At 43.8% G+C, this 22,680-nt stretch overlaps 1 protein-coding gene across 1 annotated transcript in view; it reads left to right on the top strand.

Annotated features, from left to right (window-relative positions):
- Positions 1 to 22,680, top strand: part of MLIP (muscular LMNA interacting protein) — a 422,570-nt gene that overhangs the window by 281,742 nt on the left and 118,148 nt on the right. The window contains exons 8-9 of the mRNA XM_073589143.1: positions 553 to 609; positions 10,678 to 10,722. Coding sequence (XP_073445244.1) covers positions 553 to 609; positions 10,678 to 10,722 — 102 coding nt within the window. The remainder of the gene's footprint in view (positions 1 to 552; positions 610 to 10,677; positions 10,723 to 22,680) is intronic.

The raw sequence follows: 22,680 nt of genomic DNA, 5'->3' as shown, positions 1-22,680 counted from the left end.
ACACACTGCTGTAGCCCACTGTAGCTCTATCTTGCTGTTTTCCTGGTCTGTTGTTGCCCTGACCTGTGCTATGGATGGCTGGGCTCTTCCTTAAAAATTGCAGGGCTAACTGCCCCGTCAGAGCTACCTAGCCCAACTGACTAATATGTCGGATGCTCCCCAGCTTAACTACAGTTAACCCCTCCTATTTTTAACTATTTACATGCTGAGCATCACACTACCCCCATTTAGAGGACCAACTGGGGTACTACGCTTTCCCTACCATAGAGCAAAATAATAACAATATACATTTATAAAACCATGCATTATTATATACACATCTATACAGGGTGATCTCGTTAACCCCTTACATAGAGCTGCTAACTAAAACTGCAGTCACCTGGAAACATTTCAGTAAGCTATAAAACTTAAGTTTTAAGAACATTTATATATTTTGAAGCTGAAAATTCTTTTAAGCATTTGTACATTGAAATATTAATTTTACATATATACACATATATTTTGCAATATAAGAATAATCACACCAAGATTTTATTTTTTTTTCATGATCAGCACTCTAATGCTACGTCAAGATCTCCAAAGCTGAGAATTGAGAGAAAATCTACCTGTGTAAGTATTTTGCACCTGTCAATTGCACTTATATCTATATGTGTATACAAACACATGTAAATACCATCTTAATCCCTTAAGGACCAGGGGTATTTCCATTTTTGTGCCTCTGTTTTTTGCTCCCCTTCTTCCCAGAGCCATAACTTTATTTTTCAGTCACTATGGCCATGTGAGGGCTTGTTTTTTGCAGAGCGAGTTTTACTTTTGAATGACATGATTGGTTTTACCAAATAATGTGCTGGAAAACATGAAAAAATTCAAGCGTGTTGAAATTGCAAAAGAAGTCCAATTCTACAGTTGTTTTTTCTTTACCATGTTCACAAATGCTAAAACTGACCTGATATTATGATTTCCCAGGTCATTATGAGTTCATAGATACCAAACATGCATAGGTTCTTTTTTATTTAAGTGGTTAAAAGAAATCCAAAATGTGCAAAAAAAAAAAAAATTGCCATTCTCTGAGACCCATAAAATATGTGTATTTTTTATTTTACTGTTTTATTTTGAATGGGGAAAATGGGGGTGATTAAAACTTCTATCTATATGTATTTTTTTTATATATTTTTAAAAACCTTTTTTTCACTGCAATCATCTGATCACCTCTGATTCAACACTGCTCTGTGCAGCAGAAATGCTTACTTGCTATGAGCGCCAACCACCATTCCACCCTCAGCTGTTAGGGGCACTTGACAGTTGATCAGATCAGCTATCATGTCCCAGAAAAGGTGCAGGATCATCGCCGGAGCCAGCACCAAACAGCAGGAGGCACCCAATGACTAACACTGTACATCACTGGTTGTTAACGGGTTAATATTAGAAAGACCAAAGCTGTGCCTGAGAGGAAGGTGAATGACTCAAGGATGCAAGGGCAGAGGCCTGTGTCAGAATGTATATCCACCCCTTTTGAATTACACTAAGCATAAAACTTTACACAAATAGCAAATTCATATGTAAAGAGCCTACATATACAGTAGTCCCTTTGTGTGATTCTCTGAAACATTGCTTCTAGTTAAGAATATCTATACAGTGGCTTGCGAAAGTATTCACCTCCTTTAGCTTTTTGTTACATTACAACCTGTGTAATTATTTTTGTAATCTGATTTCTGTGTGATGCATCAGCACTAAATCGTTGGTGAAATGAAGTGAGAAAAATATAAGCGTTCATTACACATATGGGATCAAATACCTAAAAATTGACATGTATATATGTATTCATCCCTTTTTGATATGAAGTCTCTAAAAATTTCTGGCACACACCATTGCCATCATAAGTGACTTGCTTAGTGAAAGGAAATCCACCTGTGTGCAATCTAAGTGTCACATGGTCTGTAAGTATATGCACACCTATTCTGAAAGGCCACAGAGGCTGCAACACCATTAAGCAAGAGGCACCACTAAAAATAAACACCAAGGAGAATGCCAAACAAGTCAGGGACATATCTGTTGAGAAGTATAAGTCAGGGTTGGGTTACAAAAAAATTCCAATCTCTGATGATTCCTTGCAGTACCATCAAATGGGAAAACATGGTACCACAGCAAACCTGCCAAGAAAGGGTCACCCACCAAAACGCTCAGCCCAGGCAAGGAGACTTTTAATCAGAGAAGCAGCATAGACACCAAAGGTAACCCTGAAGGAACTAGAAATTTCCCAAGCAGAGACTGGAATATCTGTCCATGCAACCACAATAAGCCATACACTCCATAGAGGTGGCCTTTATGGGAGAGTGGGCAGAAAAAAGACTTTAATTACACACAAAAATTGTAAGGCTCGTTTGGAGTTTGCCAAAAGACATATGGGGGAAGGTATTTGGGGACAAGAGACCAAAATTGATGTTTTTGGCTGCCAAGGTACACACTATGTCTTGGGGCACCACCCACAGTGCTAATCACCCAAAGAACCCCAAGCCCACAGTGAAACATAGTAACATAGTAGTATAGTTAGCAAGGCCGAAAAAAGACATTTGTTCAGCCTATATTCCGTCAGAATAAATCCCCAGATGTACGTCCTTTTAAAGAATGTAATAACTGTAAGATACAATATTGTGACGCTCCAGGAAGACATCCAGGCCTTTCTTGAACCCCTCGACTGAGTTCACCATCACCACCTCCTCAGGCAAGGAATTCCAGATTCTCACTGGTGGAGGCAGCATCATGCTGTGGGGATGTTTTTCAGCAGTACGGGCAGGGAAAATTATACGAGTCGATGGGTGGATGGATGGTGCGAAATACAGGGATATTCTTGAGAAAAACCTGTTTCAGTCTGTCTGGGATGGAGGTTCACCTTCCAATCAGACAATGACCCAAAGCCTACTGCTAAAGCAACACTCAAGTAGTTTAAGAGGAAATGTGTAAATGTGTTGGAGTGGTCTAGTAAAAGCCCAGACCTTATTTCAATTGAGAATCTGTGATCAAACTTTAAGATTGCTGTTCAGCAGAGGAAACCTTCTAACTTGAAGAAGCTGGAGAATTTTTGCCTAAGGGTATGTTTCCACGGTCAGTATCTGGAAGCGCTTTGGACGCAGCCCATTTCCGCTCTGTACAAAGTGCTGCCAGCTTTTGAACCATGCAAAATCAATGAACCATGTGCACAGCGTCCAAGCTACAGCATTTACTAACCGTGGAAACATACCCTGAGGCAATTGGCAAAAATCCCTGTGGCAAGAAGTGGAAAGCTCATGAGACTTATCCAAAGCAACTTGCAGCTGTAATTGCTGCCAAAGGAGGCCCTACAATGTAGTGATTTGAGGGGGGTTTAATAGTTATGCATACTGAAGTTTTCAGTTGTTCTGTCAGATTTGTTTGCTTCATAATAAAATGAAAACTAAATGTTCCCTGTTATGATTGAGTCACCGTAGGAGGCAAAAACAGAAATGCTAGCTAAGTCCAGAAAACCAGAGAGGTTGGCAGCTATCGGATTGCAGACCCCTGAACCTATCAACACAACTAGCAGTAGCCGTGGGGGGTTCCTACGATGCCCTAGACCCCTCAATCACAGCCGGAGGACTAAATAGCCTAAAGACAGAAAGGGAAATCTAAACTGCCCCAGAGCAGACCCCAAAGCAAAAGGCAGCCCCCCACATATAATGATGGTGAAGCAAGAAGAAAGAACACAACACAGACAGAAAGATAGACTGAGCAAAGACGGGGCCCAAGCTAACTAGATAGGAAAGGACAGGAAGGCTGCTGTCTGCAATCCGTGAAAAACCCTATGAAAATAAGAGCCAACAGACTGACAGTGAAAAAGGCCCTGAAGACGCTAGGCTTCAAAAAGACTATGTCAGTACTCAGGAATATTCTGAAGACAGAGCAACCGGCAAAAGGAGATTCAGCTCACCCCAGCAGGGAATGGCAGAATCCAGAAAAGAAAGGCAAACAAAAACAAAACACAAATGCAAAAGGCAAAGCAGAAAACTTAGCTTTAGTGGAGCAGGAATCAGACTGGTCTCCTAGAAGTCCACAGAGAAATCACCCGCAGGGCAGAAGGGCGTCGGCAGCCTTATATCCAGTCCGTGACTCCACTCAGCCAGTCATCATCATTAGGCTCAGGTGCCTGATAATCAGGCTCATTACCTTCCTTTACCAGAATAGGGAGTTCACCAGACCTCAGTGACGAAGGGGAAAATGAACTCACAACAATTCCCCGTTGTAGGCATGTTTTTAACATGAACTGATGCACATCCTTAAAAAAATATGAAATTCCAGGTTGTTTGGTAGAAAAACGTTAAAAATACTGGGGGAGGTGAATACTTTCACAAGCTACTGTAGAAAACATCTTGGAATGGAATATGCCATAATTTTATCTCATTAATGCCATATAAATCTTAAAGCCGATAGTTCATGCAAACAGCTACTATTTTTCCAGAGTGTTAATTTTAATTCAGACTCTATACTACAATGTAAAATTGATTTTGAGTAACTAGAATACATAAGAGTTTTACATCCACAGCAAATAACACCATTCATCACAAATCACCTTACACAATATCCAAATTAGCAAATCCACAGAATAACCATCTTGACTCACAGATCTATGCATGCTCCAATCTATAGTGTTCTTATTTCTAGTGCTATTTGTCCCCACTTAGCTCTCAAGACATGAATCAATTCCAGCTAAAATTATAATGATAAATATGAATTATTTTGCATTATAGATATTTTGCTAAATGAGTTGTGTTAATGAAAATAAAATTATGTAGTGCATTTAAAGTATTTAAAGAGAACCTGTCACAATTTTGCATTGTAAAGATTGCAGTGGCACTGTAACACAGAATACCTTTGCTGAAGAAATCCACTTTGTTATTCTTCAAAGGCAGCAGTGGATTTCTTCTCCAAAGGTATCACTGTAATTAGTATTACAGCACCATTACAGCCATGTGTTTACATTGCAAAATCATGCTGACAGGTTCTGTTTAAATCCTTTAATAACCAAGGGATTTTTCTGTTTCTGCTTCCACTTATTCACTTTCTATGCAATGTGCTGAACACCGAGGAAAAAAAATACAAGTTGCATGAAATGATGAAAAAAATTGCAATTCCACCATTGTTTTTTTAGGTTTTGTTTTCATGGTGTTCATTGTTCAGTAAAAATGACTTAGAAACATGATTGACTAAGTAAATGTGATTATGGTGAACCCAGACTTGTTTTTTTTTCTACCTAAATAATGAAAAAAATTCTGAATATTGTTAATTTTTTTTTTTTTGCTTTGTGTCACCATTTTCCAAAACCAATGGCATTTATATTTTTCTTTTTTTTGGAGTGGATTCAGATCTTGTTTTGTTTGCGCATCCAATGTTTTTGCCTATGTTTATGATAAATCGGGAAACATATGATGTTTTGATCACTTTTTATTGTTTTTTTCAGGTGAGATGACAAAAGCCTGTTATTCTTGTGTTTTAATTGCTTTCACTTTACAGTGCTTACCATACAGGTTAATTCATATTATACTTTTATGGATCAGACTTTTACAGAAGCTGAAATGCCTAATAGTGTTCTTATTTTTATTATGGGGAAAAAGAGAATGGTTTGAATTTAGAAAAAAAATTTTTTTTTATTTGTTACATCATTTTTAAGTCTCCTTAGGCTAGTTTCACACTTGCTTTTTTTTGCAGCGCGTTTTTCCCGCAAAAAAACGCATTGAAAAAACGCGTACAAAAGCATACAACTGCTGCGTTTTTTTCAAGCATTTTTATGAGCATGCATGAAAAAAACGCAGCGTTTTTATGCGTTTGTATGCGTTTTTAGTGCGTTTTTACCGCGTTTGCGTTTTTTTCTAACATTAGGTGGCCCCTCACACTAACCCAAACCATGACTTTACTAACCCTAACCCTGACCCTAACCCTAACCCTAACCCTGACCCTAACCCTAACCCTGACCCTAACCCTTAACCAAACCATACTTAACCCTAACCCAAACCCTAAACCCTAACTAACCCTAACCCTAACCCTAACCCTAACCCTGACCCTAACCCTAACCCTAACCCTAACCCTGACCCTAACCCTAACCCTAACCCTGACCCTAACCCTAACCCTGACCCTAACCCTTAACCAAACCATACTTAACCCTAACCCAAACCCTAACTAACCTTAACCCTAACCCTAACCCTAACCCTGACCCTAACCCTTAACCAAACCATACTTAACCCTAACCCAAACCCTAACTAACCTTAACCCTAACCCTAACCCTAACCCTGACCCTAACCCTTAACCAAACCATACTTAACCCTAACCCTGACCCTAACCCTAACCCTGACCCTAACCCTTAACCAACCCATACTTAACCCTAACCCAAACCCTAACTAACCTTAACCCTAACCCTAACCCTAACCCTAACCCTGACCCTAACCCTTAACCAAACCATACTTAACCCTAACCCTGACCCTAACCCTAACCCTGACCCTAACCCTTAACCAAACCATACTTAACCCTAACCCAAACCCTAACTAACCTTAACCCTAACCCTGACCCTAACCCTTAACCAAACCATACTTAACCCAAACCCTGACCCTAACCCTAACCCTAACCCTGACCCTAACCCTTAACCAAACCATACTTAACCCTAACCCTGACCCAAACCCCAACCCTAACCCTGACCCTGACCCTAACCCTAACCCTAAACCCCCTTAACTAACCCTAACTCTAACCCAAACCCCTAAATTCCATGGTTAACAAAAAAAAACGCATGTGCAAAAAAACGCATACATGAGCATGCCAGTGCGCACGTATGCGCATCCATAGGCTATAATGGCCATTTTTAGCGCAAAACGTGCGCATATGTGCGCATGCGCTTTTTTGCAGGGCCAAAAAATGCAACATGCTGCGTCTGGAAAATACAAACGCACACCCCAAAAAAACGCAGCGCATGAAAATCGCATACGTGCGCTTACCAGCGCGCAGGTATGCGCACCCATGTTAAATATAGGGGAAAAACGCATGCGCACGTATGCGTTTTTTTCCAGCGCAAAAAAACGCAAATGTGAAACCAGCCTTAGGGTACTTTGAATTGTGATAATTTAAGGTATTGCAGTGTATAGGAAAAATCATGATCAGATTCCTTCAGAATACCAAACTAGCTGCCAGGGATAGCCTTCAGCATTTTTTTTTTACCATGGTGATTCATCTGTCCCCCACGTTGCGGAAAGTCGCCATTGGGAGGCAGTGCTCATGAACACAAATCACCACTACATTTACAGTGAGGAAAATAAGTATTTGACACGCTATTGATTGTGCATTTTTTTTCTACCTACAAAGAATGAAGAGGTCTGTAATTTTTATTACAGGTACACTTCAACTGTCAGAGACAGAAACTTACAGAAAAATCCCAAAAATCACATTGTATGATTTTTACATAATACGTTTCCATTTTATTGCATGAAAGAAGTATTTGATAAAAAAGGAAAACAGAACTTAAAAATGGCTACAGAATCATTTGTTTGCAAATGCAGAGGTCAGATGATTCCTGCAGTTCTTGACCAAGTTTTCACACACCCATCCTTCTTCTTCCTCCAAACATGTGGAGTTGATACCAAAAAATTCTATTTTGGTCTCATCTGACCACATGACCTTCTCCCATGCTTCCTCTTGGCATCCAACATGAATAAAAAAGAAAGGATATCTCTGGCTGAATTACAATCCTTCACTGATGTAGTATATAAGGAAGCGGACAAGGATGGGAATTTAGCAATTTGGCCCTCTAAATTATATTAGAAACAGGCATATAAATTACTAAACACCCCCAATACTAAAAAAAAGTTATGCTACAATCCCCTCACCAGCTATCAGACAGAATTAGTGTAAATTTTGGAAAAGACCTTTGATCAGGGAATTATATCTGAAAAAAGGTTGATTCCATCTGCAATTTACATCCCTACATTGCCCACCTTTTATCTAATCCCCAAGTTACACAAAAAAATTCCATAGATCCTCCTGGTAGGCCAATTTTTGTGGGAAATGGGGGCCTGAACGAAATTATTTCCAACTTATTTGATTGGTACTTAAAAACCTTGGTAGCCTCACTCCCCTCTTTTATACAAGACACTATTGCCGCCTACAGAGATTAAATCATCTTTATTTTGAAAGCCACATGATTATGGTTACGGTGGACATAGAAGCTTTATATACTTCTATCAGACATCAAGATGGCCTTAGAGCAGCCGCATGGTACCTCAAAACCAGTAATTAGACTCCGGCCATTGTTGATCTACTTCTCATCCTCCTGGAGTATGTCATCACGCACAACATCTTGACTTTCAACCAACAAACATACCTCCAGGGTCAAGGCACTGCTATGGGGGCCTCCTGTGCCCCCACTTATGCCAATTTGTTCCTGGAGGCATGGGAGAGGGACACCAGACCTTGGAAATCAAGGTCCCAGAGTCTTGATCAAGAGTGGAGAGGCCACAATCCAAGCTGCTTGAAGTCTAGTGTGTTATAAATGGGTCACTGAGGAGGAAAACAAGACCAAGTTAAGTCACAGAAATGCAGTAGAGATGTTGGTAACTATGCGGATTGCAGACCCCTGACCCTAACCACACAACTAACAGCAGCTGTGGAGCGTACCTACGATGATTCTAGATGCCTCGTCACAGCCGGAGGACTAAATAAGCCTAAAGCAAGAAAAGGGGAAATCTAAAACTGCCCCAGAGCAGACCCCAAAGGAATAGACAGCCCCCACACATGTATTGACAAGATGAAAACACAAACACAGGTAGGAAAATAGGCTGAGCAAACGATGGGGCCCACACTAACTAGAAAGGACAGGAAAGGAAAGATACTGTCTGCAATCATGCCAAAAAACCCTGCAAAAATGTCCAACATTTCTGATAGCAAAAATAACCCTGAAGTCACTAGACTTCTCCCACTATATCAGCACTTTGGCATATTCTGAGAACAGAGCAAAAAGAGGCCAATCTAACAAGGGACAAAAAGCAAACTGGCAAATACAATGACATAAGAGTGGAAATTCAGCACAGCCCCAGCCGGGGCTGACTGACCACACAAAAAACTGAATAGACCAAACCAAATCAAATGTGAACATTAGCAAAGACAACTTAGCTTGAGAAGGCAGGAACTGAGCTGGAAACTAAGACATCAGGAGGCAGGAGAAAATCACCAGCATTGGAATAGGGAGTCGGCTGTCTTAAATCCAGTCTGAGACTCCAGATGTCCAATCCTCTTCCTCATTATCAGGTGGCAGGTCTCTGTTAATTACCTCCTGCCACCACCAGAGGGAGCCCGGAAAGAGAACTCACAACTCCTCTGTCAGCACAACCAGCTCCCTCACCAGAAACCAGAGGCAGACCAGAAAATGAGTTCACAACACTAGTGTGAAGTTTCCACAATCAGTGATGGTTTTTGGAGCCATGTCATCTGCTGGTGTAAGTCTACTGTGTTGTATCAAGACCACAATCAGCACAGCTATCTACCAGGAAATTTTAGAGCATTTCATGCTTCCCTCTGCCTACAAGCTTTTTGGAGATGAAAATTTCATTTTCCGGCAGGACTTCACACATGACCACACTGCCAAAAGGACCTGGTTTAAATACGACAGTATCACTGTGCTTGATTGGCCAGCAAACTTGTCTGACCTTAACCCCATAGAGAATCTATGTGGTATTGTCATGAGGAAGATGAGAGACACCAGACCCAACAATGCAGATGAGCTGAAGGCTACTATCACTGCAACCTGGGCTTCCATAACACCTCAGCAGTGCCACAGGCTGATCGCCTCTATGCCATGCTGCATTGATGTAGGAATTGATGCCAAAGGAGTCCCGACCAAGTATTGAGTGCATTTACGGAAATACATTTCAGTAGGCCAACATTTCAGATTCTAAAATCATTATTTTTCAAGCTGGTGTTATAAAGTATTCTAATTTACTGAGATAATGACTTTTGGGTTTTCATTGGCTGTAAGCCATAATCATCAATATTAACACAAATGAACACATGAAATAGATCACTCTGTTTGTAATGATTCTGTATAATATAGGAGTTTCACTTTTTGTATTGAAGAACTGAAATAAATTAATTTTTTGATGATATTCTAATTTTGTGAGATGCATCTGTAAGGAATATTAAGTACAGTAAGTGGGAAGGTGCACCTACATGTTTAACCACGCCATGATTGCACCTGTACTTGGCCTCAACAGTCATTCTGTGCTGACAAACAACCTTTAAAAATGTGATACGAAATTGTACATTCACTGCAAATTTCTGCAGCAAATCCACAGAAAGCTTCAGGGAATTTTTAAAATAGACTTATTTGTGAATTAGCTGCTATAGATCCACTAAAGTAAATAAGAGCAATCTGTGTACTCACCTCCCTAAATTTTTTGGTGTCAGATTTTATTATGGATAAAATTAAATCTTTATTTAAATCTAAAATATGTTTTACATGTCTTCAGCTTTGGAAAAAATACTGAGACAGTAAAGTTCATATCCTTTTTGTGCTCAGCTCGCTATCACTGGCAGATCTTTTCTGATGTTTTCCATACACAAATTTGATTTTCTACTTGCTGTCAGAGCACATTGCAGTAAGACAAAACATTCATCAGTCCCTTTACTTTACAGATACCAAGGCCTCCATTGAAATCAGCTGGCCGAGAAACCAAATACGTGAGTTCATGAAATGTTGTTTAGTTTCTGAGATCCAATTTACTCTGTACCCAGAAGATCAAGAACAGATTCAACCCAATGAGATTTGCCACCTTTAATTTATGTTTCTATTATTTGCTCCTCGAGAGTCAAAGGAACAAAAACAAATGTATTTAAATGAAAACAGAGCTTTATTGTGTTATTTGGATTTTATTTTTTCAACCTCAATGCTGTATGAAATTAGTACTAATGATGTGGCCACATTTTAACATCCGTATTTTCACCCGATGTTGAGACCAAAAAAAGCGTTTTTGCTGCTTTTTTGGTGAATTAAACTAACTTTATCAAACATATACTGTAGACAAATGAAACATATAATCTGCACCAAAAAATGCAGCAAACTCATAGAAAAAAGCACCAAAAGAAAAGCAGCAAAAAACATCAAAACCTTCTTTTGTAAGCAGCTTCTTTACTGCCAAGAGAGCAGGTTTTGCCTGCAGAAAAAAAGAAACAAAAAAGCAACATGTGAATATAGCCTAATAATGTTACTTTTGGGCAATAAAAACCATGTCCCAACTTAGATATATATGCTAAAATACACCTACTGTACATTGTGGCTGTCTGAATAAAGTCTCAAGTAGCCAATATGCATAAAAGAGTTGTTGACTAAATGATTGTTCATCTCAACACTATTATCCTTCGGGTAGAAAACAGACTGCAAAAGACCATGAAGGCGCTTATCTGTTCAGGAAATTAAGGCTAAGTTCACATTACCTGTTTTTATGCTTTTTATGTGTTTTTTACTGTATGTCATCAGTTTTTTGTGCTTTGCATGGTTTTTTCGTCATAGAGTATGTCTCTTCTTTCAGCATTTTTTCAGCTTTTTCCACCCATTGACTTGAATGGGTCGTGAAAAAACTTTGAAAAATGCACCAAAAATGCACTGTATTAAGGCTAGGTTCACATTGCATTAGGGGCATCCTTTTAACGTATCCGTTAAATGGATGTGCTAGCACAGACGTCATTTTTTACATCTTTTGTGACCTAGCGCTAACGTATGCGCTAACGCATGGTAGCATTTCGTTACCATGTGCTACCATGCATTAGCCCAGACAGGTCTATGCACAGCGAACGCATTCGTTCGCTGTGAGCTAGACCCAACGCACCCTCGAACGCTGTAGACCACATTCGAGGGTGCATCATGAAGATTTTGGCATGCGTAACGCAACGCATTACTATTATTGCGGCTAATGGGTGCGTTAACGCATCCGTTACATAGCGTTAGTGCCGCTATGTAACGGATGCCATCAGCGCATTGCCCACAATGCAATGTGAACCAAACCTAAGAAATGAGGTAGGTAAACTTTTGATCAGGGTCATTTGGATGTTTTGGTGTGGGTTCTCATTATGATTTAAAAAGAGAAAACACAGTAGTTTGACAATAAATGGCTTTACCCAACCATGAGTGGGAAAAGGTTCTCCCACTTAAAAAGGTGAGAGAGGCCCGTAATTAACATCATAGGTAGACCACAGCTATGAGAGTCAAAATTAGAAAACAAATACAGAAAATCTCCTAGTCTGATCTGGCAAGATTTATTTTGCAAATTATGGTGGAAAATAAGCATTTGGTCACCTAAAAACATGCAAAATTTCTGTCTATCGCAGAATTGTAAATCTAAGAGGCTTCTCTGTCCTCCACTCATTACCTGTTATAATGGCACCTGTTTGAACTTGTTATCAGTATAATAGACACTTGTCCACAACCTCAAACAGTCCCACTCCAAGCTTCACTATGGTGAAGCTTGAGTGGACAACATTCAGAGTAAGTTTTCCCCTCCTCTCCATGTTCATTTCTCTGTCAGCTGCATTTTTAGGTAGCATCAGTTCAGCGTCCAAGTTGAAAACTGTTTATCCCCCTGACATGGATTACGGCATGGGAAAGAACGATGGACAGGTATGGTATATTGTTGTTTTTTTTATTTTACTTTTATTACAGGAGATTGAGTCCTTCGCTGGAAATAGGCGTTTAAATAAAAATGGAAAACTGCATTTAGTCTTATTTCAAATTAAGGACTTTATTCTGGCTGTGTCTGTATTTACCATACATCTATAGGATTAGATGCCTCTTCATTACTAAGCTCTCGGCTTGATGTCACCTGACAATACAAAGGTGACATCAACCCCACAAATATGAACCCCACTTGCTACCATCAGAATTGGTGCATCTAAAAGATATGCCTTTTCTGGGCAGCTGTGGGCTGCTATTTTTAGGCTGGGGGGGGCAATATCCATGGCCCCTTACCAGCCTGAGAATACCAGCCCCAAGCTGTCTGCCTTTGCAAGGTCGGTTGTCAAAAATGGGTGGATCCCATGCCATTTTTTGAAATTATTTATTTAAATAATTTAAAAAAAGCATGGGGACCCCTCTATTGTTAATAACTAGCCTTGCTGAAGCTGACAACTGAGGGTTGCTGCCCCCAGCTGTGAGTTTTTTCTAGCTGGTCAGCAAAAATACAGGGGAACCCAGGCCTTTTTTAAAATTATTATTCATTTACAGCACAGGAGCGGCTAATGAATTCTCCTGTCCTCTGCTCCTGCTCTCACTGTAATTAGCGGTAGCAGGTGTCAGATGATAGGATCAGTAGTTTCATCAGCTGACATCAGTGACCGGTAACTTTATACCTCTGACCACAGCTGAGCGCTCACGCTGTCCTCTGATCCCGCTGGCTCTCTGACCGGTGGGGAGGATTTCACCGCCAATCAGAAGTGGTGTTTGCCGCGCAGTCAAACACCAGGTGTTCCTGGTGAAGTCCGTGTTCGGTGTCCGTGCCTGAACAATAGGTGTTCGGTACGGACTCCGAACTCTACTGTTTGGGTTCGCCCATCTCCACCTACGTGCACTGCACTGGCTTAACAAATAAGGCTAGGGACAATACTTGAATCTCACAGCTCACTGGGTGAATGTTTTCAGTGGCCGCGATGCAACACCACATCTGTGACAGGTGGTGATACCTCTGTGACTGGGAGCTATGTTTGTTTACACTACCAGGTGGCACTTATCCATTTAATTCTACACCTCCTCCTGATCCTGCTCAACTGATATGACCTCATTCCCAACAAGCACAGGACATCTTAGATTCTTCACAGTGCCCTCATTGTTTTTATTTTGCAAGACAAAGTGCTGCCAATCAGTTATACAGCTTAAAAACCTTAGGAAGAAAAGCTACATGTGAGAAGAGTTCCTGCTATGCATCTAGAGGTAGCTCGCCTGCTGGCTGGCTCCCCATGAGCTGCAACTTGGGATTGTCATGAGCGACAATATCTGGATTATTCTTGCTGCCTTGCGGTTAGACACATAACCTACACTCCATGCATGGCCCATATTCTTAATTTAGTAGTGCATGGTTTCTTTTGGAAATATACACGCTTAAGAAAGGTGATGGTTATTGTCAGAAAAGTACTGTGGCAAAGCACATCCTCCTGGCTCTACAAACAAAAAAATGGACTTCCAGAACACCATCTGGTTTGCAATTTTGCAACCCACTGGATTTCAATGCTGTATATGTTTCAGCATTTGTTTGAACAGGATAGAGCAAAGATGGACTACATAATGCAGCAGTCAAATTGCAGCATGGTTTAATTTGAGGTCCGATATTGGCAGCTAATGGGGATTGCGTGTCAACTTAGAGTTGAGCGACTTTGGTCGGATCGGGTTTCTTGAAACCCGACTGAAACAAAATTTGTTTCAGATGAAACTGGTCCGACTAGGGCAAAAAAAGTCGGAGTTTCGTCCGAAAGCCGACCCCAATGCAAGTCAATGGGGAATAAAAGTCGGCATTGAGCGGATGACATTCATCCACTCAATGCCGACTTTTTTTCCCCATTGACTTGCTTTGGGGTCAGGTTTTGGACGAAACTCCGACTTTTTTTGCCCTAGTCGGACCAGTTTCTTCTGAAACAAATTTTGTTTCAGTCGGGTTTCACGAAACCCGATCTGACCAAAGTCGCTCAACTCTAGTGTCAACTATTGAAGCTACAAAATTTACCAGTATGTAGAAATGTGGAATCAACAATCTAATCCTGCCAATAGTTATCCTGGAAACACACTCATCAGGTTGCAACAGAGAATGAAGGAAGAACATCAATTTGCACATGTTCAGCATAACCCTGTGTCTGTTGGGGATCCTAATGCTCCATGTCACATACAGAAAAATTTGGAGTACGAAGAAGAGGAGAAAGAAGAGGAGTTGGAGCAGGTGTACTTGGAGTATGACCTATACTTGCCATGTGCAGGGCAGTATTCAGACAATGAGAGCAAAAATTACATAAATGTAAAAGAAAAATGGGGGAATTTTTTCTAGATTCTGAAAGGGAGTCATAATTGGCTTACTATCATGGTAAGCTTCTGTTACCTGCTTCACAACATTTTTGCTGAGCAAATGCCTGAAAAAGTGACTTGCAGACCTTTTGTTAAGGTCAGCGGAACGCACCAGATATAAATAATAGAAAGTGCGTTCGCCGCCCGGGGTCCACCGTGCGGTAGACGATAAGACCGCTGCTGGACAATGGCAGATGCACCAAAAGGTGAAGTACTGCGCTCGGGTTAACGTCACCCAAACACTAAGAGCGGCTCTGTTAAGACACAGAGTCACCTTACAAAAGAATGTAAGCATGCTGGCCCTGCTAGCTTCACAGGATTACCAGCAGGTGGTGTTGCACCCGCAACCGCGACTGGATGCTGCTGCCGCAGCGCTGCAGTAATTATAGCTGCAGGACGGCGGCGTCGGAAGGCCAGACACCGTCGGACGCTAGTGTGCAGTGCAGGAGGCACAGTGGTGTGTAGCTTGCCACAATCTGGAGCTGACTGACCAACACTCTGTCACCATTCGTATTATCAGAGGGAAGGGGTTTGTTCATAAGTCAGTCACCAGTCCATACATCCATCACCATACACACACAGCATAATTTGCTACACTAGCGCATGGCCGAGCCGCCATGCAGGCTTTTTATAGCCATGCGCTTCCGAGACCTTCCAGTAGCCTGGAAAGGATCAATCAGATCCGACGCAGGACCTGAACATGTGACCCCTGCTCTCCAGTGAGAGATCACCTTGCGGGCATGCCCAGTAGCATGGCACGAGGACTTAGCCTCTGGAGCGGTTCCCTGCAGAGCAGGTTGCGCTATCATTGCTGCACCAGAGGTGGCAGCAACATCCAGGCTGTCAGAGCAAGTCTGAGCAACACGCCTGGCTTGCAGTGATTGCTGAGCAGCACCAGGAGCAGTTGGAGGAGAATGGGAGACTGCTGGATGTCTGGCTCTGGATTCCTGCTGTGCAGTGTCAGGAATCCGACGCCTAACATTACCCCCCCTCCTAAGGCCCGCTTCACTGCGCTCAAAAGCCGCGATCAGGAGCGGTGCATGGATGTTTTCCACCGGCTCCCAGGTCCGAGCCTTGGGCCCATGACCCTTCCAATCCACTAAATAAATTTTTTTGCCACGGACAAACCTGCGCCCTATGATGGCATTAACCTCAAACTCGTCAGACGACAAGTCTGACGACCCGGCCGATGACTCAGAAAACCGGGCCATGAGAACTGGTTTGAGGAGGGACACATGAAATACGTCCGAAATGGCTAAATGTGGAGGAAGAGCCAGGCGGTAGACCACCGAGCTAATTCACTCGAGGACCTTGAAAGGTCCAATATATTGCGGCGCGAACTTAGGGGACTCGTCCCATAGTTTGATATTTCGGGTGGAGAGCCATACCAAGTCGCCAGGAGTGAAGCTAGGAGCAGGTCGCAGATGCGTGTCGGCGGATGCCCTCATCCTTTCCTTAGACGCACGGATAGCATCCTGAGTGCGATCCCAAATGTCCCGGGCCTCCACTGCCCAGTGTGCCACCCTGGAGTCAGTGGAGGACACTGGCATCGGGACAGGGATGCGTGGATGTTGGCCGCAGCTTAGGAGGAAGGGCGTCTGACCAGTGGAGTCAGCCACCGCATTGTTTAGGGCAAATTCAGCCCAAGGTAGCAAGGATGCCCAGTCATCCTGCCTGGCAGAAACAAAATGCCGTAGGTAGGTGATCAAAGTCTGATTGGCTCTTTCGACCAAGCCATTTGTCTCGGGGTGGTAAGCGGAGGACAGATTTAGCTCGATGCTGAGTAAGCTGCAGAGCTCCCTCCAAAACCGAGACGCAAACTGGGGACCTTGGTCACTCACGATTTTGTTCGGCATGCCATGCAAACGGAATACGTGCTTAATGAACAGAGTGGTAAGACCACGAGCGGAAGGCAAGCGTGCGAGTGGCACCAGATGTACCATTTTGGAAAAATGGTCGGTGACCACCCAGATGACCGTACTGCCACCAGACTTGGGCAGGCCAACTATGAAATCCATGCCAACCATCTCCCATGGTCTATCCTCCACTGGCAGGGGATACAACAGCCCCGCCGGCCTCTGCCTAGAGGGTCTGTTCCGAGCACACAAGATGCATGCTTGCACGTATTCCTTAACATCTCGAGCCATATGTGGCCACCAATATGACCTAGCCAGGAGTTCGGTGGTCTGTTTATTGCCAAAAGGACCACCTACCCTGGAGGCGTGTGCCCAGGTGAGAACCTCCGGCCATAGCTGAGGAGGCACCAAGGTCTTGCCTGGTGGCACTGACTCGAGAGCGACTGGAGCCACGGTCATAAAACTCTCCGGCGGGAGAATTAGCCGAGGCTCAGCCTCTCCTTCTTCTGCTGAGACCACCGAGCGTGAGAGAGCATCCGCACGGATGTTCTTTTCCCCTGATAGGTAGTGCAGGTTGAAGCGGAAGCGAGAAAAGAAAAGCGACCACCTAGCCTGACGAGAGTTCAGGCGCTGGGCCGTCTGCAAGTAGACCAAATTCTTATGGTCAGTATATACCTGGAAGGGAAAGCGAGCTCCCTCCAGGAGATGTCTCCACTCTGAAAAGGCCAACTTCATTGCTAGCAGCTCCCTGTCACTGATGGAGTAATTCTTCTCCACCGGTGAGAAGGTCTTTGAGAAGAAGAAGCATGGATGCTTCCGACCTTGAGCATCCTTCTGGAAAAGGACTGCTCCTGCACCGACGGAAGAGGCATCTACCTCCAGAATGAACGGTTTATTCACATCGGGATGGTATAAAATGGGAGAGCTAGAAAAATTAGATTTTATGGCCAAGAAGGCCTTGGAGACCTGTTCAGACCAAGCGTTGGGATTAGCTCCTTTCTTGGTGAGAGCAACCAAGGGAGCCACCAATGTAGAAAAGTGAGGTATAAACTGGTGGTAATAATTCATGAACCCCAAAAAGCGCTGCACTGCTTTGAGTGAATGGGGTTCCTGCCAGTCCATTACCGCTTGTATCTTGGCAGGATCCATGGCCAGCCCCTGCGCCGAGATGATATAGCCCAGGAACGGCAAGGACTCCTGCTCAAACTGACACTTCTCCAGCTTGGCAAAGAGAGAGCTTGCCCGCAGACGGTCGAAGACCCTGCAGACGTCTCTCCGGTGGGTGGTCAAATCCGGCAAAAAGATGAGTATGTCATCCAGATAGACCACCACCGAGGTAGAGAGAATGTTGCGGAAGACGTCGTTAACAAAATCCTGGAAGACAGCAGGCGCATTACAAAGGCCAAAGGGCACGACCAGGTATTCGTAATGGCAATCCATGGTATTAAAAGCTGTCTTCCATTCGTCTCCTTCGCGAATGCGGATCAGGTTGTATGCCCCTTGCAGATCCAACTTAGTAAAAATCCGGGCCCCTCGCAACCTGTCAAACAACTCAGAGATCAATGGTAGAGGGTATTTGTTTTTAACCATGATGGCATTGAGACCTCTGTAGTCAATGCAGGGCCGTAACTCTCCACTCTTCTTCTGAACGAAGAAGAACCCTGCACCAGCCGGCGACACCGACTTTCTGATAAAGCCTCTAGCCAGTTTCTCCCGGATGTATTGTGACATAGCTTCTGTCTCAGGGAGAGATAGTGGATACACACAGCCTCTGGGAGGTTCTGTGCCTGGCATGAGGTCTATCGGCAGTCGTATGGATGGTGCGGCGGGAGCGTCTCCGCAGATTTTATGGAGAAGATGTCCGCGTATTGGTGGTAGGGTTTAGGTAGCGGGGAGAGATCCGCAGGCACTTCAGTGGAAGCCACCTGAAGACTGCCCCTCAGACATCTCCCCTCACAGTCCTTGCTCCAGGCCAGTATCTTCCCTGTCGCCCACTCGATATGAGGAGAATGGCAGCGAAGCCAGGGAACCCCGAGCAGCACCTGATCGATGCCATCTGGCAGGATTAGCAGGGACAGAGTCTCATGATGAGAGGGCGAGATAGTGAGCCCAAGTGGAGCTCTCTGATGAGTCACCTGAGAGGGTAACGGGGCTCCGTTAACCACCCTGATGGTCAGAGGCTGTGGTAATGGTATCAGGGGTATGGCGTGTTTCTGGGCGAAGGTAGAAGGCATAAAGTTCCCATCGGCCCCGGAATCCACGGTAACCTCTGCCTCCCAGGTGGAGGACCCATTGTCTAAGGTGCCCCGGAACACTGGTTTGGGTGAGAAGGGTTTCATATTGGACTGCCCACCACCTACGGCCACTGGCCGTGGACGTTTTTTCGCCCGCAGAGGACACGTGCTGGCCGAGTGACCAAACTGTTGGCACTGAAAGCAGCGTACAGAGCTTCACATTGGCCGTGGCTTTGAGCCGGTGCAAGACACCTCCATAGTTTCGGAGGGTGAAAGCTCCTGTGTGGGGTACGTTAGCGGCTTGGTGAATGAGGGAGCCAAGTTAACCCTACGTCTGGATTGTGCCCGTTCCAGAGCGCGCTCCGTAAACCGGAGGTCAATGCGGGTGGAGACGGCAATAAATTCCTCCAGACTTCCAGGAACCTCTCTGGTAGCTAGAGCATCTTTAACGCGCTCAGCTAACCCTCTCCAAAACACCGGGACTAAAGCTTTGTCCAGCCACTCCAATTCGGAAGCCAATATCCGGAACCGGACGGCATAGTGGCTGACCGAGAGTGACCCCTGTGTTAGGGATAGTAATTGGAGAGAGGTGTCGTGCGTGATCCGTGGTCCCAAGAAGACCTGTTTTCAGGGCCGCGAGGAACTGAGCAGCACCCTGAACCACAGGATCATCACGTTCCCACAATGGTGTAGCCCACTGTAATGCCTGGCCATACAAGAGTGACACAATAAACCCCACCTTAGCCCACTCTGTAGGAAACCGTGCAGCCAGTAATTCGAGCTGAATAGAGCACTGGCTCACGAATCCCCTACAGGTGGCACTGTCACCCGAAAACTTGTCGGGAAGCGAGAGGCGGGAAAATGTCAGCATGGGCAAGAGAGTGGGCACACGTGAGACAGCCTCAGCGACTGTCTGAGCAGCTGCTAGCGCGGCATTCGCAGCTGAGTTGGTGCTCTCAATAGCCGCCAACCTGCTCTCCAGCTGCCGAATATACAGTAGCACTGCAACTGCTGTACGTCTGCCATTACCAGCCAGACCCTGTCGATATTGTAATGTTAAGGTCAGCGGAACGCACCAGATATAAATAATAGAAGGTGCGTTCGCCGCCCAGGGTCCACCGTGCCGTAGATGTTAAGACCGCTGCTGGACAATGGCAGATGCACCAAAAGGTGAAGTACTGCGCTCGGGTTAACGTCACCTGAACGCTGAGAGCGGCTCTGTTAAGACAGAGAGTCACCTTACAAAAGAATGTAAGCACGCTGGATCTGTTAGCTTCATAGGATGACCAGCAGGTGGCGTTGCAGCCGCAACCGCGACTGGACGCTGATGCCGCAGCGCGGCAATAACTATAGCCGCAGGACGGCGGCCCTGGAAGGCCGGACACCGTCGGCGCCGGAAGGCCGGACACCGTCGGACGCTAGTGTGCAGTGCAGGAGGCACAGTGGCGTGTAGCTTGCCACAATCTGGCGCTGACTAACCAACACTCTGTCACCATTCGTATTATCATAGGGAAGGGGTTTCTTAATAAGTCAGTCACCAGTCCATGCATCCATCACCATACACACACAGCATAATATGCTACACTAGCGCATGGCCGAGCCGCCATGCGGGCTTTTTATAGCCATGCGCTTCCGGGACCTTCCTGTAGCCTGGAAAGGACCAATCAGATCCGACACAGGACCTGAAAGTGTGACCCCTGCTCTCCAGTGAGAGATCACCTTGCGGGCATGCCCAGTAGCACGGCACGAGGACTTAGCCTCTTTAGTAGTTCCCTGCAGAGCAGGTTGCGCTACCATTGCTGCACCAGAGGTGGCAGCAACATCCAGGCTGTCAGAGCAAGTCTGAGCAACACGCCTGGCTCGCCGTGATTGCTGAGCAGCACCTGGAGCATTCGGAGGAGAATGGGAGACTGCTGGATGTCTGGCTCTGGATTCCTGCTGTGCAGTGTCAGGAATTCAATGCCTAACACCTTTCTGTGATCCACACAAATGAATCATTCCACTATAAGTACCCTATAAGTACCATTGCTAGGGTTACCTTGGCAACAGCAGCCACACCTACAGTATATTTGACATGATGAACCAGATGTTTATTCTTCAGTTGCAACAATCTTGCACACTCCAGCAAACACAGATGAACTATCCGTACAACCAGTTTCACTCATACCTAGAATGTGTTCTTTCTCTGTCAGATACCCTGAGGCCTGATTACATGAATTTCTGGGTTAACAAACTGGACCAGTGAGTGGCAATGACAAGCCCAGTTTGCTATGGGAGTACCATTGTGACCAGCTTTAAGTCAGAAAGGATTTTCAGTGCAGCCGGTGGATTTGCCACACAAACCAGTTTATCGGCCCAAAGATTGGAAAACCTAACAAAATGAATTATTCATAGGTCAATGCAGACTTTCAAGCACTGCTGGCTGATGCCAATGATTACATGAGCCATACAATCTGTCTGCCTGCTTGTCCATTGACTGTCAACACCAATCTGTTGCCACCTTTGCTGATGGGCCACACTCTGCTGGACAACTACTCACTGGCCATCATGTCATTTATATTATAGCAGTGCTACTTCCAGTGCTGAAATTGCTAGCCCTAAACTGCAAGATTATTTGCTTGCCCCATCTTAATGGGGATAGTTTTTTAAAATGCTTAATGACAACAAGCCAGAACTTGTTCACCTTCACACATTGCCTCTTTTTTTGTATCCAGAAATAAAGGGATCATTTTTCATTGGCTTGATAAAAAGCCTTTGTAATTGCCTAATGATTTGATAATTAGCAAACCAGCTTTGAACTTCAAAAAAGGAAGTTTTTTTCTGGATTCAATTAGTCATCTATGTAATATTATATGATTTCTGTTAAATTTTGGTGATATATAACACTCCAAAAAAGCATTCAAAATTTTTCTGGAATCAATTAGTCATCTATAGAATATTGTGTGCTTACTGTTATATTTTGGTCGTATATACCACTCACAAAAAGTATTGAAATTATTTTTGGGGGGATTCATTTAGTCGTCCATAAAATATTGCGTGCTTTCTGTTTCATTTCAGTGATATACAACACTCCAAAAATGGGTACAATTTTTTTTCTGGATTTAATTAGGCACCTATAGAGTATTATGTACTTTGTTTTACATTTTGGTGGTATATAACACTGCAAAAAAGCATTTAAAATGTTTCTGGATTCAATGAGTCATCCATAGAGTATAACGTACTTTGTTTTACATGTTGGTGGTATATAACATTCCCAAAAAGCTGTCAAAATTTTTTCTGGATTAAATTTGTCATTCATTGAGAATTTCTTGCTTTGTTTTACATTTCTATTGTATATATTACTCCAAGAAAGAGTTGAAAAAAAATTCTGGATTCAATTGGTCATCCATAGAGTATTACATGCTTTGCTTTACATTTTGGTGGTATACAGAGGTAACCAAAAGTGTAGCAGTTTTTTTAAAGTGTGATTACTTCTGTCTGACTTTTGTGATGCCATTTTTCTGGTGATGAA

The sequence above is a fragment of the Dendrobates tinctorius genome, unplaced genomic scaffold (assembly GCF_039654945.1).
Source record: "Dendrobates tinctorius isolate UK_male_01 unplaced genomic scaffold, ASM3965494v1 ptg000107l, whole genome shotgun sequence".
Lineage (NCBI taxonomy): Eukaryota > Metazoa > Chordata > Amphibia > Anura > Dendrobatidae > Dendrobates > Dendrobates tinctorius.
This window is presented reverse-complemented; position numbering and strand designations above follow the sequence as displayed.